Source organism: Aulostomus chinensis, chromosome 11 (genome assembly GCF_037954235.1).
Source record: "Aulostomus chinensis isolate RoL2024-O1b breed Wild chromosome 11, RoL_Achi_v1.0, whole genome shotgun sequence".
Lineage (NCBI taxonomy): Eukaryota > Metazoa > Chordata > Actinopteri > Syngnathiformes > Aulostomidae > Aulostomus > Aulostomus chinensis.
Window position 1 is genome coordinate 23,599,770 of NC_141330.1, and position 17,227 is coordinate 23,616,996.

General features: G+C 41.1%; 1 protein-coding gene across 3 annotated transcripts in view; it reads right to left on the minus strand.

Moving 5' to 3' along the window:
- Nucleotides 1-16,276, minus strand: part of cep192 (centrosomal protein 192) — a 338,513-nt gene extending 322,237 nt beyond the window's left edge. For all 3 annotated transcript variants that reach the window (XM_086219099.1, XM_086219098.1, XM_086219100.1), the window contains exons 1-12: nt 15,593-16,276; nt 14,869-15,100; nt 14,319-14,414; nt 11,927-12,084; nt 9,167-9,228; nt 6,541-6,691; nt 6,277-6,392; nt 5,937-6,026; nt 5,519-5,671; nt 5,161-5,311; nt 4,212-4,429; nt 3,582-3,704 (exon numbers count right to left, since the gene is read on the minus strand). In XM_086219099.1, the coding sequence (XP_086075225.1) occupies nt 3,582-3,704; nt 4,212-4,429; nt 5,161-5,311; nt 5,519-5,671; nt 5,937-6,026; nt 6,277-6,392; nt 6,541-6,691; nt 9,167-9,228; nt 11,927-12,084; nt 14,319-14,414; nt 14,869-15,041 (1,491 nt within the window). In that variant the 5' untranslated portion in view covers nt 15,042-15,100; nt 15,593-16,276. The remainder of the gene's footprint in view (nt 1-3,581; nt 3,705-4,211; nt 4,430-5,160; nt 5,312-5,518; nt 5,672-5,936; nt 6,027-6,276; nt 6,393-6,540; nt 6,692-9,166; nt 9,229-11,926; nt 12,085-14,318; nt 14,415-14,868; nt 15,101-15,592) is intronic.
- Between the last annotated feature and the right edge of the window lie 951 nt (nt 16,277-17,227).

The window sequence follows — 17,227 nt, forward strand, 5'->3', positions numbered from 1 at the left end:
TTGGTGTCTCGCTCATTACCCTCCTGGACACCTACAACAAGCGCCTCACCTGCAAAGCCATCAGGATTGCGGGTGACCCTGCCCACCCATCCCACTGCCGCTTCAGCCTGCTGCCATCAGGGAGGAGACTGCGAATTCTTAGTGGAAAAACCAGGAGGCTCAAGGACAGCTTTTTCCAGCAGGCAGTCTGGAGGCTCCTTAACCTGCCACCAGAACTGCTGACCATCTTCTATACTGCAATCATTCAGTCTGTTCTGTGCACAGCCATCACTGTCTGATTTGGCTTGGCCACCAGAACATGACAAGATCAGACTGCAAAGGAAAGTCAGGTCAGCAGAGAGAATCATCGGGGCTGACCTGCCTTTCATCCAGGACCTTTATCGGTTCAGGGTCAGGAAATGGGCAGGCACCATCCCTGCTGACCCATCACACACCAGTCACAAACTGTTTGATTCTCTACCCTTTGGAAGATACAACAGAGCCCTATATGCCAAGACCACCCACAAAGACAGTTTCTCCCCCCCAGGCTGTCAATAGTCAGAGTGTCAGGAAATTAAAACAAAAACAAAAAAAAATGCATACTGTGCTCTTCATATCCACTGCACTTCTGTATTCCTATTGTACATTTTTGTATATACACTGTTTTGTAGATACCACTGTATGTGTATTTTCTTCTTATTTTTTTACCTAAATTATTCCCTTCCCTGTACAGTGAGCAATGCCAACCTATGCCAACCAATGTTTTTTTTTCTAACTTGGCCAATAAAAGTGATTCTGATTCTTCTTTAAATGCTCTTTTTTTGAAGAACATAATGTGTTTGGTACAGTACAACATGTTGACTGTTTTTAACCAAAACATAAGCATAAGATAAAAAAAAAAGTGCAAAGAAAGTATTGGTATCAGTCAGTCAATCTTAAAACTACTTCTATAAAAGACATCTGCTCTTGCCGCCAGGGGAAGACGGCCAGATCTCCACTGACAACAGTGTTAACCTCTCAAACCTCCACTACATGCTTTCAGATAAAAAGCAACTAACCTAAGTGGATATAAGGTGTAAAGTTTGTTTCAAACTCCTGTGTGAGCAAAATGCAAATCTGCAAATACAGAAATTGAGATCCACAAATGCAGGTCCATTCACAAAAAACTATATTAGCAAATGCCTGTCAAAATCATTGTAAATGGCTGCAGGATAACCAATACATTATTTTGTGAAAAGATTAATTACATGTATTGACGGTTTAGCTCCAATTGTGCAACATTTTGGGTGTTTTCTACATCAGTTTTACAATTACAAAAACATTTGTGAGTTCACAATTTTTTGATTTGTACTATGTTTTTATTACAGATTCTCTATGTGCATGCATAGTTGATTGGTTAAAATAAATGAAACTGAAAGAAATGTAGCCAAATAACTTCTATTCTATTCTATTATTCTATCAATAAAATGTTGGTAAATATCTGATAAATCTCTTTTCATAATTGTGTAGCAGAGGCGGTCTAGAACAGGGGTACTTGAAAGCAAATCTTAGGGCCACAAAGAATTTTTTTTAATGAGTCAAAGGCCCATTTATTGTGGCAGGTCAAGTCACAAACAATAATACTGTAATTTTTTTAAAAAGCCCTTTTCATTCAAACAACAAAAATATGAACATATGCAAATATGAAAATAATAAATACTTGAATAACACAAAACATGACCCCTGTCATGAATCCAAAACAAATCTGTCAGGAGGGGCAAACTACACTTTACTTTTTAAATATGAAACACAAAGGAACACAAGGAAGAGGGAAAAATGTATTTCTGTCCAAAGGTGAATTGAGCATCTGAGGAATTCCAAACTAAAATACATGCTAAAATCAAACCAAATGTCATTTTCAGTTTAACAAACTGATTAAAATGTTTAAAACTGCTCCAAAAACCAAAGTAAAAGTTAAAGAAAAATTGCATTTGCAGGAGGTGAACTGAGGAACCTTGTAACAGGCTGTCTGTGTATCGTTGACATGGAGACAAGTCCCAGCCAGTATTTTACGTCCCGGGGGGGTGCGAGTGAAGTGCGAGTGTGGTCAGTTGTCGGTGTACATGTCTGTATGTGCTGCAGCCACGAGGGCAGGATGTAATAAAGGGGCATTTGGGGTTACAAAAAAAAAAGGTCTGGCCAGATGGCCATTCAGGAAACCTCCCAATCCTCCCTATGGCCACCCTGCCTTGACATGCTGACCCAATCAAAATACACAGGGAAGGAATAACAGTTCAGGGGCCAGAAATAGGCAGCCCATGGGCCAGATGCAGCTCGGGGGCCGCCTATTGAGGACCGCTGGTCTATTCTGATAATATAATACTAGGGCTGGGTACCGAACTTCGGTACTTAATAGCACCGACCGAAATGCCTTGGTACTACCGGGTACCGAAAATGTGTTTTACGGTGCCAATTTTCGGTAATTGCGAGGTAAAAAGCTAAGCTCTGATAATACTGCCAGTGGCAACTCTGGCAACGAGTGGTCTAGGATGGTAGAGGAAGGCCCCCCCTTACTCTCTCTCTGATTGGCTTACCCAACTGCCTAACTACCTAACTGCCAATGAGAAGCAGAGTAGGGTGGTTTATGACTTCACCATCCAATGAACATTATACTTTGCTTCTGGTAACACGTGTTACACGTGTGTGTGTTTTGTTACCTGCATGTGTGTGTGAGAGATGGTAAAATAAGTAATGCCCCCGCAGTCAAAAGTGTGGCTCCATTTTATTAGAATCGACACCAATAGAACGCGATGCAATATCTGCAAAAAGGATGTCGTGGCAAAAGACGGCAACACGTCAAATTTGATGAAGCACCTAAACGTGTACGGGATACATATAAAAGCAGAACGTTGCACAGTGTTTGATGAGATGAAGGGCAGACCGCAGCCTTCCTCATCCCAGCCTTCAAGCCCGCCTGTGGTGGATATGCCTCTTTCGAAATCGGCGGTAGAGATTTCGAAAGACTCAAAGTTTTGTAATGAGAGGTGTAATGTAATTTTCTTTACACTAATTTTTTAAATTAAATTGTTACCACAAAAAGTACTGTACCGGAACGTCACCGAAATCAAAGCACTGGTACCAAAAATTTTTGAAAGGTACCCAGCCCTATGTAATACCCTGTGATGGTGGCTGGCTCTATAGTTTGGCCATTAAGACTGCACCACTTGAATCACTGCAGTTACAATTTTATTTTTTTTTAAATTTACTTACTAAGTTTAATATCAGCCCTACTTTAGAGATCATGCTGAATTTTGACTTTTTACTCTCCCAGAATACTTGAAATATAACATCTGGTGTTATTAGAAAGATGTTATGCTGAATATTTTAATATGTGGTGTGTTGAGAAGTCACTGGGCCATTGCTTATGTTTTGCATGTTGAGCATTTTACATAGTTAAAAAAAACAAAACAAAAAAACACAACTTTCCAACTTTCAAGAAAACACTGGGTATCGGTATCAGTATTATATTTAGCATGTTTATCCAGCACTGAAATAGAGGGCATGGCTTGATTAGACTGAGCTGCCTACAGTTACATTAAAATTGTTGTGGTTTTTTAACTCACCAGTGCTTCCTGTCGGTCCTGGACCATGCTCCGGTTCACAGGAGAAACCCTCTGAGTTCCACCCAATGCCCCATAAGAGAGGCTGGCCGCCCCAGTTCCAACAGGACCCACACGATCACCCATCTGCAAAAAGTGTTAGAGTTGATGATGAACTGTACTTGGTTATACAGAGGGGTGCTATTATTTTGTAAATCCTTAAAAATAATTAGGGGCAGTATTCCTATCAGATCCAAATGCCATTTGAGATACAAGTAAGAAGTTCTAAATATTTAAATGTTGCTCCCTGGTGGAGGCTACCAAAACAATGATTTCAGGTTGTAATGCCATTAATTAAGAACGGGTCACACGTGTGAGTTTGATCCAATAAGACACTGCCAACAAATAGTTTTCTACCACTAAGCTCTAACTTACTTTGAAATGCCCTAAAAGTTGAACTTAAGAAATACTAGCCTCAAGTTTTTGATTATTAGGATAATTTTGGGGCGGTGGTTAGCACTGTCACCCCCCAACTGCATCAGTTATACTTGAAAATTCAAGGATTGCATCACTTTAACTGGGAAACTAAAATCAACAAGTTCACAACAAATGAGAAATGTTAATTTGATGAACTGTAGAAGAACTCATTTTTACCTCTAAATGCTGGGAAACACTGTTCCTTCCAAGCTGTCCTGTCAGACTGTTCCAAGCACCATCCTCATCTTCACTTGCACTGCTACCCACAATCTCCAGCCCTCGCAAGACATCATATGGGGTCCGAACATTTGATGCAAGTAAAGGAATGGTTGAAACTCCCCCATCATTTCCACTTTCCTCACTCCCACTGCTCCCATCCCCACCACCTCCATCCCCTGGTGTTACACAAATCAAAAAACAATTATCAACTGAAGGTCTTGTGTTAGGCAGAATCACTCAGTGGCTTGTTCAATGACCAAGTCAAAACATATATATAGAATGTGTATGACCAAATTGTCACAGGTGTGGTACTGTATATAATGTGAATTCCTGAAATGAATTTAAATGTTTATTTAAAAATTTTCTCTCTCTTTTTAAAGGGAAAATTACTATCTCTCTACGCTTATCCAGGCTAGCTTTACTTTACTGTAACACTGTCTTCAGCCACTACTCCTGCAAAAGGTTGGACTCATATTAAAGATGGTGTAGAACCCTAGTGCCACACATCTTGCAGATCAAACACCTAAGGCAAGAACCATTATCCAATGTGCACAGTCTGCATAGGTCCTTAACATACTCAAGCAATACTGGCAAATTCCTGGTCATGTTTGCACTGTACATTGAAGAAAGTAGTCTAGAACATTACAAAAGGGGCAAGTCGAATGTAGTACGTTGGGGAGGCATACCCCCAACATTGTTCTACTTGCACCATTGACACTGACCTTGCTCACTGTCAAATCCAGCCAACAAATGATTATGCAACATCAATTGTGTGTACAAACATACAGTAAATTCAAAGAAATAATTTCCTAATGTCAAACAGTCTGCATGAATTAAATAATTCTCTTTTCCAAGAGAAAACAGTTCAGGGTAGATAAACAAGTGACAGAAAACAGCTGAATTAAACCTGTGACAGTAGTGTTGATGACTTGTCCCTCAGCAGATCGTCTATATTCAATCCCAGACAGAGACGGTCTGCCTAGGCCACTAGAAGACTCATCATCGGAACTGCCTCCCTCTAAACCTGGCCTGAAAATGGGATGATTACTCTCGCCAACCTGTACCAAGAAGATATCCAGACATACAGAGACAATAAATTTTGCTTAGAAAGTTTGGGGGAGGAAGAGGGGGAAGGGGTCTTGAGGATTAGGGAGATTTGATTCATAGAAAGCAACTCAAATACTGAACCCAACCAATACAGAATTTGGACACTGACAGATTATGCATTTTTCCAAATCTGATAAACATTTTTTCCATTTTCTGACCAGCTGTCTTGAGGTGCTTGGCAGCAGCTGGGTATTGGTAGCACTCCTAATCCTTCTAGCAGACTCCAGCTCATCCTCGGTTTCTTCATCACTGGTAGGACAAGAGTCCATACCTGTAGCAGCCAGACGTACATCAGGCATTCGGAAGTTGTCCTGAAGATATCATATGGTGTAAAACAGACAAACACAAAGACATGTTGCACATTGAATGTGAGAACATAGTAAATGGGAATTTTTGACAAATACATGACTAGGTATCTAAAAAAAAAAAAAAAAAAAAGTTAAAAAAATGTATTCCCTTTTTCTTGGGGCAATGCTTATGAAGCGACCAGCGGGTAGGTAGGTAGTATCACGCCACAAAATTAACTTGCATTTGGAATCAAGAGCTTATTTTACATTTGAGGCTGTATCTGCTTACCTGATCATACTCATTGAGTAATTGGTATCTGTACTGTTCAGGTTCTGTAGAACTAGGATCTGATGGGTCATCAGAAGCACCAGGTAGCCCCTATGAAAGATTCAAATTTTCAATTGTGTTTTACAGGCCTGTGAGGCAACAGAACCATGCAATACTGCACATCTGATTGTCTAATTAATCCCTTTAAACAGCATGTTACATGTAACATCATTGACAAAAGACCAGCCTCTTCTTGGTACATAGGGCAAATGTTTTCTGGTGTACCAAAATACCAATATGCTATGGTTGCGGCAGAACCAAGAATTCGAAATCAAGTGCTGTCGAGTGATTTTAGTCTTACTGTTGCAGGGATCTCTTGGCCCTCCACTCTACCCCTCTGAATGGAAGTGGGCATCAGTTTATTGAAGTACAACTCCAGTTCATCGTCATGCAAGTTGTTTAAATCCATGTCGTCATCTGGTGGTCCAAACACATTCATGTGTAAACCAAGCACATGGGCATAGCTCAATGACCAAGAACATCCCAACACCGTTTCAAACTGTCTAAAAAATGTATTAATACTGTAAGCAATCAGTAAGCTCTTAAGAGCAAAGTTTGGTCATACCTGTCATGTCACTGTTTGTGCTGTCCATTGACATGAGCTTTTCATTTGCCAAAAAGCTTGCATTACTTCCACTGAAATGATCACTGTCCCCTCCTTCATGCTGTATTTTGTCTTCCTCAGCTGTAGCTGGCAGGCACCAAGTCTGTTTGGACTGACCAAGAAAGGAGAACACATAAGATAACAACTGTTATAAAACCGTCATTAAATATCACTTATTTTCAGGATTAACATTTCATGATTGTGTGGATCTGCCATGTAGCAGTTTCCATCTATGTCATGTCCAAACATATACAATATACTGTGTTTAGTGACGAGATATATAATTTTCAACTTCTTTTTGTAGAAACGTCATTACGAAGGTAGTATTAAATAATGGCCAGAAGTCTTTGGCACAGCAGATGTCATCACTTCATTTCATCCTGTTCAACATTTTTAATTTTTTTTTGTCTTAACAGTTTATGATTGGTCAAAAATGGGTTTGTGAGGTCACAGTAGGGCTGCACGAATCTGAAGAGATATACAATTGCGATTTTTTTTTTAAATATTGCAATATTAGAGGGAATTTTATGTTTTTATATCACTATTCTGATTCTCATTTACACAAAACAGTTCAATGAGTATGGTGTTATTTTGTGGGAATCTCTGAAAAAAATGTGTTTTCTTGCATTTGTAGTAAATGATGTGTAGGCAGGATGTGCCTGCCACAACAAGTAACTGAAAATGACATTTTGACACATAATTAGTCTTTTAGTCTCTAAACAAATACTGCTCCTTCCTGCGATTTGAAATTTGCAGTCCGCCCAATTCAATTTGCAATTAATTTCAATCAACTGTGCAGGTTTATGTCACAGAGGCCTTTGACCACCACAGTCATCTTTCAGGCCAAGTTGATGATTGTGCCAGATGTAATAAATTTTCTCAAAACATTTGCAGGACACAGCCTTTACAAGAATTGGAGAAATAAACACACCAAGGGAATGCATAGTTTTCAACTTGCTATCAAGTCTCTAACAGTGTTCATATGAAAATAGGAAAAGCAATTGTGTTTTAGAGAAAGATACACTATTCTACAGACCCTTGTCTCCTTCTGTAGCATAATCAGAATGACAACTGAGAATGTACTGCCTCAAGGGGACATACACAGATAAATTTTAAACACAACTATGGGACCTACTTAAGCAATCTACGGAGCCAGGTGGTTTGTGTCATGTATGCGTCGTGAATTCCAGGCATGTTCAACCTCATTTTGGTACTTAGATGGCGCGTAACACAAGCGCAAACCATAGCACACAGTGCAAAGAGGCAGTCATTAGACACCTAATTATTCATAGGTGTGTTTTGGGCGTGACATCGATCAGATCCATCAGAGTACCATGTGCTATTCCCTTTGAAGCCCAAGTTGCCCCAGGAATTGGTGTGTTGCTATTTTAGTGGTGGATGCATTTCAACTTGGGAGAAGTGAGTGCTTCCCATCTGAAAAAAAAAACCGACCTTCTTGTGTGCCAGGTGAAGACACTCCCTAATATGTTTATATGAGGGAGCAGCAGACATCTAACAAAGCCATTAGAACTGAAACAGGCCTGTGAGGCAACAGAACCATGCAATGCTGCACATCTGATTGTCTAATTGATCCCTTTAAATAGCATGTTACATGTAACACCATTGACAAAAGACCAGCCTCTTCTTAATATATAGGGCAAATGTTTTCTGGTGTACCAAAATACCAATATGCTATGGTTGCGCCAGACCACCCCGCACTGCTCAGAGGGGGTACAAGTTCATTTGCTAGTTAAAGAACAAGAGTGCCTGGCATGACAAAAAAATTGAGCTCTATATTTCATGCCATTAATGCTATTCTGAGACACTCTTAACCCAGAGTATTTTCAAAATAATAGAGGCATTTTCAAATGGGATTTTTCAGATGGACCAGGGACAGACAGTTGCTTGTGTTTGCCACTGACAAGTTTGGTAATGTTGGCAGTGAATGTTCAAGCACTTAACCTAGTCTCGCAATACAAGACATAGACGAACCTGTGAAGGCTGCCTTGACTTTCATGTGGCAGTGATGCTTCCTTTTTTTCCCCCATATTCATTCAAATGTCAATGTTTTTTCCCCCAGATTAAAATATAACTGCCAGCTGCTCAAACTGTCATAATAAACTTTGCAAATAACTTCTTGTGAATGGGGTTGAGTTATGCTCCACTGGGGATATTTTTCCAAATGTGAGTTGGCATGGTATCAGGTATCATTTCCAAGATATCATTTATAAGTGTAAAACTGTTAGGCAACCTTGACCTAATCAGCACCGAAACCACCTTTTCTCAAATCCCAATGGTTGCAAAGCAACCACGTCTTTACCTTTACTTAGTAGTTTTATGCATTTTTCTTGTTCCAGGTTTAATGTCTATATATTTGACAAAAACTTTTCATATTGGTTTACTCAACTAACACAGCCCAATGACTGAACTACTGAAAAAAATGCACTAATCACTCTTTTGCCAAATTTTGCTAGTGGAGTCCTTAAAATGAACCTCTTTACCAAACTGAATCTCAGCAAATTCTTATCTGAGCAATAGGGTGGAGCCAGTCAATCAAAATATGAGACACATGACAAATGTGACCTACTTTTGCATCAGCACCATCTTTATCTCCAAAGTGGGCAAAAGTCAGCAGCCCTGTTGACAGCTCTATTGGAGGAGAACAATACAGGCAATTAGCATCATGCAAAAGACAGTTGCATTCTAAAACAACAGAGAATAAGACAAAGCTGTGACATGTCTCCGTTTGACACAGAACCCACATGATTCATCAGCCTATTTTGTTCCTTTCAAAGATTAATTAGTTAGCTTGTTTATGAGATTCAATCCCGTAAAGTAAATAATCATCCATATCTTCTGCTCTCCTTTGATGACTTAACCACATATGAAAGTCCTTTTATCACTCAGATGTACCTGCTTTAGGGATTAATACAGACATCTGGAGTTTTGTGCAATACCACTGATAAGCTATAAAGAGATTTTATTTTGTTTACTTGGTTTGACATCAATGTGTCACTAACTGGAGTTGTGATTGGAATTTCATATTGGTGGCTGTTATTGAAAGGAAATTAAAAATGGGACAAAAAGGACAACTTGGACAATCTTGATGGATAGATAGCAGAAATATCAGGTAAAGACTCCTGCTGGGAGGACTTAAATGCTCACGCTGGCGATGTCAGCGAGACCTGTAGAGGCACAATCTGGAGGAATGACCCCCCAATCCAAACCCAAGCAGTGCTTTGTCACAGGACTTATGTGCTCATCACAGATTGTCCATAACAAGCACCACGTTAAGTCATAAGGGTGTCCACATGTGTACTTGGCACCAGGACACCCTGGGCTGCAGCTCGATGGTTGACTTTGTGGTCATGTCGTTGGACTTGCAGTCATATGTCTTAGACACTTGGGTGACAAGAGGGGTGCAGCTGTCAACCAATCAACACCTGGTGGTGAATTGACTCCAATGTTAGGGGAGGACACCGGCCAGACCTGGCAGGCCCAAACGCATTGTGGAGGTCTGCTGGGAACGTCTGGCGGAGTCTCATGTCAGAAGGAGTTTCAACTCCCAACTCCAGGAGAGTTTCGACCACGTTCCGAGGGAAGCAGCGAAAATCGAACCTGAGTGTGTTCCGTGCCTCCATCATCAAGGCAGCTGATCAGAGCTGTGGCCGCAAGGTAAATGTGCCTGTCATGACAGTAATCCTAGAACCAGTTGGTTGACATGTCAATCCCACTGACATTTCTTCCAATGAGAAAGCACTGTCTGGAGACTCTATGGTGGGTTCTCCTTACTATGAGGCTGAGTTTGCTGAGGTGACTTGATTGACATGACTCTGCAGCAACGCGTGGACGTCAGGGGCTGTGACTCTGGATTGGCAGACCAGGGTGGTGGTTCCCCTTTTTAATGTGTTCCAACTATCATGGGATCACACTACTCAGCCTTCCTGGTAAGGTCTTTTTGGGGGTTCTGGAAAGAAGGATGCATCGGACAGTTGAACCTCGGATCCAGGAGGAGCAGTGTGGTTTTCGTCCTGGTCGTGGAACTGTGGACCAGCTCTTCACTCTTGGCACGATCCTTGAGGATCAGCAACTAGTCTACACATGTTTTGTAGACATGGATAAGAATTTTTCCCTTGAGGAATCATGTGGGCCGTGATCCAGAGTATGGCGTATTGGATTGCCTGACTGGTGGTTCACTTCCTGTATGACCTGTACCAGAGCTTAGTTCGCATTGCCAGCAGTTAAGTCAGACTCGTTTCCAGTGAGGGATGGACTCCACCAGAGCTGCCTTTTGTCAACAATTCTGTTTGTAACCTTTTATGGACAGAATCCCTAGGTGCAGCCAGGGTCTTGAGGGGATCCGGTTTGGTGGCTGCAGGATTGGGTCTCTGTTTTTTGGAGACGGTGTGGTCCTGCTGGCTTCATTCGGCTGTGACCTTCAGCTCTCACTGAATCGGTTTGCAGCCCAGTGTGAAGCAGCCGGGATGAGAATCAGCACCTCCAAGTCCAAGACCATGGTTCTTGTCCAGTAAAGGCTGGAGTGCCATCTTCAGGTCGGGGATAAGGAGTTCAAGTACCTTTGAGGTCTTGTTCACAAGTGAGGGAAAGATGGATCCTAAGATTAACAGGCGGATTGGTGTGGTCTACAGTGATGCAGACTCTGAATTGGTCTGTCTTGGTGAAGAGGGAGCTGAGCCAAAAGGCAAAGCTCTCAATTTACCTGTCAATCTACGTTCCTACCATCACCTACTGTCATGAGGTTTGATGATCGAAATGATGACATTGCGGGTACAAGTGGCCGAAATGAGTTTACTTCAGAGGGTGACTCGGCTCTCCCTTAGAGACAAGGTAAGAAGCTCCGGCATCCAGGAGGAGCTCAGAGTAGAGCTGCTGCTCCTCCACACTGAGAGGAGTCAGATGAGGTGGGTCGGGCATCCGGTCAGGATGCCTCCCAGACATCTCGCGGCATTCAGGGCATGTCCAAACGGTAGGAAGGCTCAGGGAAGACCCAGGGCACGGACAGACTGTCTCTCAACTGGCCTGGGAATGCCTCGTGATCACCCATGAGAAGTTGGATGAAGTAGCTGGGGAGAGGGAAGTCTGGGTTTCTATGCTTAGACTGCTGCCCACGCGACCCAACCCCAGATATGCTGAGGAAGATGGATGGATGGATTCCGTATCAGCAGATACTTCATTACTACTATCAATTGACCCGGAGGCAAAAATTTGATTGGGACACCAAAAGTTCTAAGCTGAAGAAATCTTGATATCTCCTTGGAGTATTGCACAACTACCGATTCACAATGCTGAAATTTTGTCTGTTGGAAAGCAGCGAGGACTTTCTTACCTGTTCCAAGTTCTGTGTGCCTTTCCTTGATTAAGCCAGTCTGAGTTGGAGGAAGCTGCAGCATGGTGCCTTGATTTCTGGATGCACTCTCATCCAGATTTATCTTAACTAGCATGTCGGACAGACGATGCGCTGCAATGAATTCATCTGCATTGTCCCTAAAAACAAACAATTAGTACCTTGTTAACAACAACAACAACAAAAAAACACCTCTGGCAAAGTCTGCATACCTTTTAGTAAAGTACATCCTTTGTTATGGATAGGCTTGGACTTTATATACATCTGTATTAAGAATATCTGGCTAATGCTTCCGTTAATCGACAACATGCTTTTATGATGTTGATGCATGCTTTTCTCTGTCTAGAGTCTATGCCTATTTTGCTTTACACTGCCTGATTGTGATTGACACAGTAACTGAAATTGTTCCAATAACAAGTGAATACAATGTGAAATTAATAGATAGGAGAGGAGAGAATGAATCAAGAAATGAAACCCCTAGATGTGTGAATCAAGACCAGAATTTTCTCTTTTTAGATATTTGTTTAGCCATACTGTGTATGTGTATGTCGGTATGAAACTCCAATTTGCTATTTCAATCCAGTGTTTTCTTCAAATTTGTTTTCAATTTAAATTTGTTATACATTGTATGGACCAAACGGAAAGTGCTAGTGGGGTCTATCCTGGGTTTTCTGTAGCACAAAGGTGATTCCAGCAGATTACATCACAAAAGGTAACTTGCAATACTGACCTAATCTGCTCCAAAGCAGGTTAAAATAGGAGGTCTCAACATACAAAAGCCCCACCTACTGATCAATCATGTCTCATGGACAATATCATCACTATTCTTAATGGATCCAGTTGACCTCTGTGCACAGTGGGAGGGTCTCTTATACCCTTTTCACACTGGTTTTTGGACCCGCGTTTGCTCGTTTGGCTCGTCTGGAAGGGAGCCGAAGAAGCTACAGGCGAAGCCTGAAAGGCGGCACAGTGACAAAATCAGGATGCGACAGGAAGGTTGCATAAAACCTGAGACGACATGGGTTGCCTTTTTCACACTGCAGGCAAACCGAGCCAAGCCGAGCCGCTAAACACCCGGGTCGTTTGGCAAGTTGGTCGAAATCCAGAGTCAACCCTTTCAGAGTGCCCAAAAACCCATGTTGACCTGTGATTTTGGTGCAGTGTGAAAGGGGCTTTAGAGTTGCAGGGTTTTAAGTGACAGATAAACCCCATAGACTTTCCTGACGAGTGCCTCCATGAATATCTATTTCCAGAGGAGGTAATTATTAGGGCCTGAGCCTGAAGGTACTTCAGGCGAAGACCCTATTATGTTTGCTCGGCAGAGCAACACATTAGCAGCACTAATTTACATTTGCTTTTCCATTGTTAGAGGAACCGTTAATAGCTAGTGAGATGAACAGCAGTCAAGTTTTTACATTGTGAGCCTCACAAGGCATTTCTTCAAAACTGAAACATTTATGTAGGCTGTGGGTGATGCACATGGATGTATTAAAACCCAGACGCAGCCTAAAGTATGACACTAATATCAATTTATACACCATAATACAGTATATGCCACTCATTTACTTAAGATCAATCAAAGGTGACCGTCATCAGATGTACTTGTGTCTTATACCACCTTCCCACTGCACACACCCACGTAAACTTTTTTTTCACTTGAGTAAGTCAGAAATAGAAGCATATTGATCGAATGACTACACAAGTTGCCTGTTTTTTTCTTGTGTATCACACAGAAAGTTATTGCACTATAAAGAAGAAGAAAGTGTAGTATCTCAGGCTTGTATATAATCTTTGCTTTGTGTTGTAAAAGTAGCACGGAGGACAGTGGTGGTTTAATTTCACTTTTCTCTAGTATGGTTTTAAGCTCAACACTGAGTGAATGATGTCAAGTGCACTCATTGAATGCAGATGGGTAGAATTTGTGGCTGGGATGACAAAGCCTTGGAAGTTGCCAACTAAGGCCTCAAGCTCTCATTATCTCCATGTATACAGTGTATATATTTGATAGTGGATAATGGAGCTTTGACCACCCATTGCAGTGGGTCAGAGATCGGAAGTGCTGCTAATGAGCTATTCCAATTGTGAACAAAAACAACAACAACAACAAAAACAGTGGGAAAGTGATCAAAAAGTGATATTGAAAAGTCAGATGATTTATACATTCATTGTTCTAGTTTGTTTACTAGCTCTCGCTTCTATATTTGGTTGCAGCATCTGCAATATTTTTAGCCTCAATTGGAGATTTATATTCCAAATATTTGTAAAGAATTAAGTTTAATTCCTCTTGGATGTAATGTGTAGCTCCACATCAGGGACAACAATCACCTACATGCTGATCAAAAGATCCCTGAACTACATACATAGAGATACTCACAAGTCATCTTTGAAGCTGAGGGCAAACTTGGGCTGTTCAGACAGTTGTGGGTTGGCCTGTCTGTCTCCCAGATATGAGGCCTCAACAAGATCCCCTCTGTAAATCGTGAGCACAGTGAAATTTTCCGGTAAGTGTTTAACAGACTTCTAGATTCTTATTCAGAAACATGTTTAGCTATGTATTTCTACATCAAGCAGGCATGTCAAAATCTGTAATGACCATATTTTTTTGCATATGGCATGCTGCATGTAAATAACAAGCTATGTCCATTTTACAATTTTTCTTTGTATTTGTATGTGCTCCGCTATTTTAAAAAAGGTGTCAGGTGTGATAAAGGACTTCAGATGGAAAGTAGCTTTCTGCTAAATCTATTGCACATACCATTTTTTTATTGCCTAATAAACTATATTAAATTTCACCATGTTCTTTTTTCAAAATACAGAATTTCAATTACTTTAGTTTTCTCCCACACCAGTTGAATAGCTTATGTGCTCATCAGCACAGGTGTTTTTACAAGTCACATCTGTCCACACTATCAGCATGTTCCCACCTGTTATCAGACTGAGGTTTAATTTTAGCCACAGTAGATGCAGCCACTGGTAATCCCGGGCCTGAACCCAAAGTCATATTCCCCAGTGTTGCATGGCCGCTGCTGCTGTCCAGGGACTTGCAGAGGAAACTGGGGAAGGATTCATCCTCCAGTTTGTAAAAACTGTCCGCCATTTCTTTCAATAAAGACAGCCAATTGTGGCTTGAAGACAGCTCAAGACCACGTGTAATACCTAAAGAGCAAAGATAAAAGGACAGATTAGTATTAGGTTGCTACACTTAATACACTTTTCATAACTCGTCAAACACAGCAAACTAATAATGGAGGCAATGGCAGGGCAAATGTTGTCTGAAAAGGACAAGTTATAAGATGACGCTTATGAGAAGAGTTATCAAGTACAATTACAAGTCAGTAGTATTGAGTTTCTTGCGTGTTATCAGTGTCTGTTAAATTTGAATACTCAAATTGAAACCAACTAGCTAAAGTAATTGCGCTGGACAGCTAACTTTCATCGCTAGCTAATTGCTAAAAACAAAAAGGTTTGTCACCCACGCCCTCCGTTTTGAGCTCTTCATTTATAAAATTAGAGCGATGTTTTACATACATTAACTGCATTAACTAGTTCAACAAGCCTGCAAAGTCAAGCTACAACAGTGTCCATTTCAGCAGCAAGAGAATGAAATCACAACGTAACTAGTGAAACGTTAGTTGAAGTCCAACTCACATTCACTAATGTGGGGGTCGAGAGACACCGACTCTTCTCAAACTCGACATTTCTCCTTGCATACTTGTCCAGACACGATGTAAATTGCGTGGTTACGTTCTGAAATTAACTTTCCTGGTACTTGAGAGTTTCGTCTTCGCCTGAAATGAACTATGCCAGACAAACCGTGCAACGGATCCGTGGAACAAGCAGCGCCTAGACTCCACAGGAAGCCCGCCAGATCGTCATTTCATGAGGGTGGACCTTAACAAAATTACAGTCCTGTGATTGGACAACCACACTGAGGGGGAGGGAATTATTATTTATCATAGGACGAGACGCGTGCCATTTGTTTGACTTGGTACAGAATTTGGGCAGTTGTAATTAACTGTTCGGTAGATTGAGTCGACTGTCTCGACTGACACAAGTTCAGGGTAGTGGACCATATCGATCAAACGTGTATAATCAATCCTTGTAAAGATCATGTTTTACTATACAAGCGAATGTAGTCACGTTTGTAGAGGAATCAACCATTTAAATGTATTTCTTCCATACAGAAAACTAGCAGTTGCTGACCAGGCAAGGAATTTAATGTATCATATGTTCCTCCAAGCAGCTGCCAGAAGGTATTGGTTAGCAGACAGCTGCCTTGCTGGAGGAACAGCCCTCCCATCCCATGCATTCCAGTTTTTGTCATCTATGTAAGGCATGAAATTAAAATTTAAGCCCCACTCCCCCCCAAATTAAATGATGTACTGTTTATTTCCCTTATCTTACAGTAAAAATGGCCTCCTTTGAACAAAATTATGGGCCTTAACTGGTCCTCACAATGTGATCTTGTGATGACAAGCACATGACTAGAAATTAGTCATACTATCAGCAATTCAGGAACTTAACACAAAGAGCTGTGCCTTTTTTAAAGCTTTGTACAGAAGGCCACATGGAGATGAGTCTCTAGTGTCAAAATAAAACAGACCCCCCCCCCCCCAGCGAAAAAAAAAACCATGGATCACATTCAAGGGAACAGACATGATAAGGAATGTTTTATTTCCTAAACAGAAAAGTCATATTGTTGTCAATCCCTCTCAAACACTGTATGAAACAAGTAAACCTAGCCACCACATGTCACCCACTGGTTTGACTACCAGTTGTTTCTAAGTTTGTTGCCTTGTTGTTTAAGAACCAAATGTGACCATACTGAGATGAGAGGGGGAAATTGTAGCAGAGTTGGATTGCACGAAGCACTTGTAATAATAGCCACAGAGAGATGTGCAAGAGATCAAGAACTTTTTTTCGCCTGAAATGATATGATGACTGACATGTCAAGTTATTTTTACTACAGGCATATTACTTGAAAGGAGAAAATCTGAAAAACTACGTTACTCTGGACTTCACAGTGCAGATTTTAATTTATTATGAGACAGTGACTTGTAGTGTTATTCAAATATTGGTGGCAGAATTAGTTTTAGTGTCACTGCTATGGTGATTACCCTCACAAAAGGTAACTGAAAATGCTGTGGAGAGCCACAGACACCCAAATACCCTGATTTAGCTAAGTTGAGCTGATTCCACGTAATGGAAAAAACAGCTGTAGACCAATTTTTGCAACCAGTGGAATCACCTCCTGCTCACCATCATATAGAATTATTTATCCAT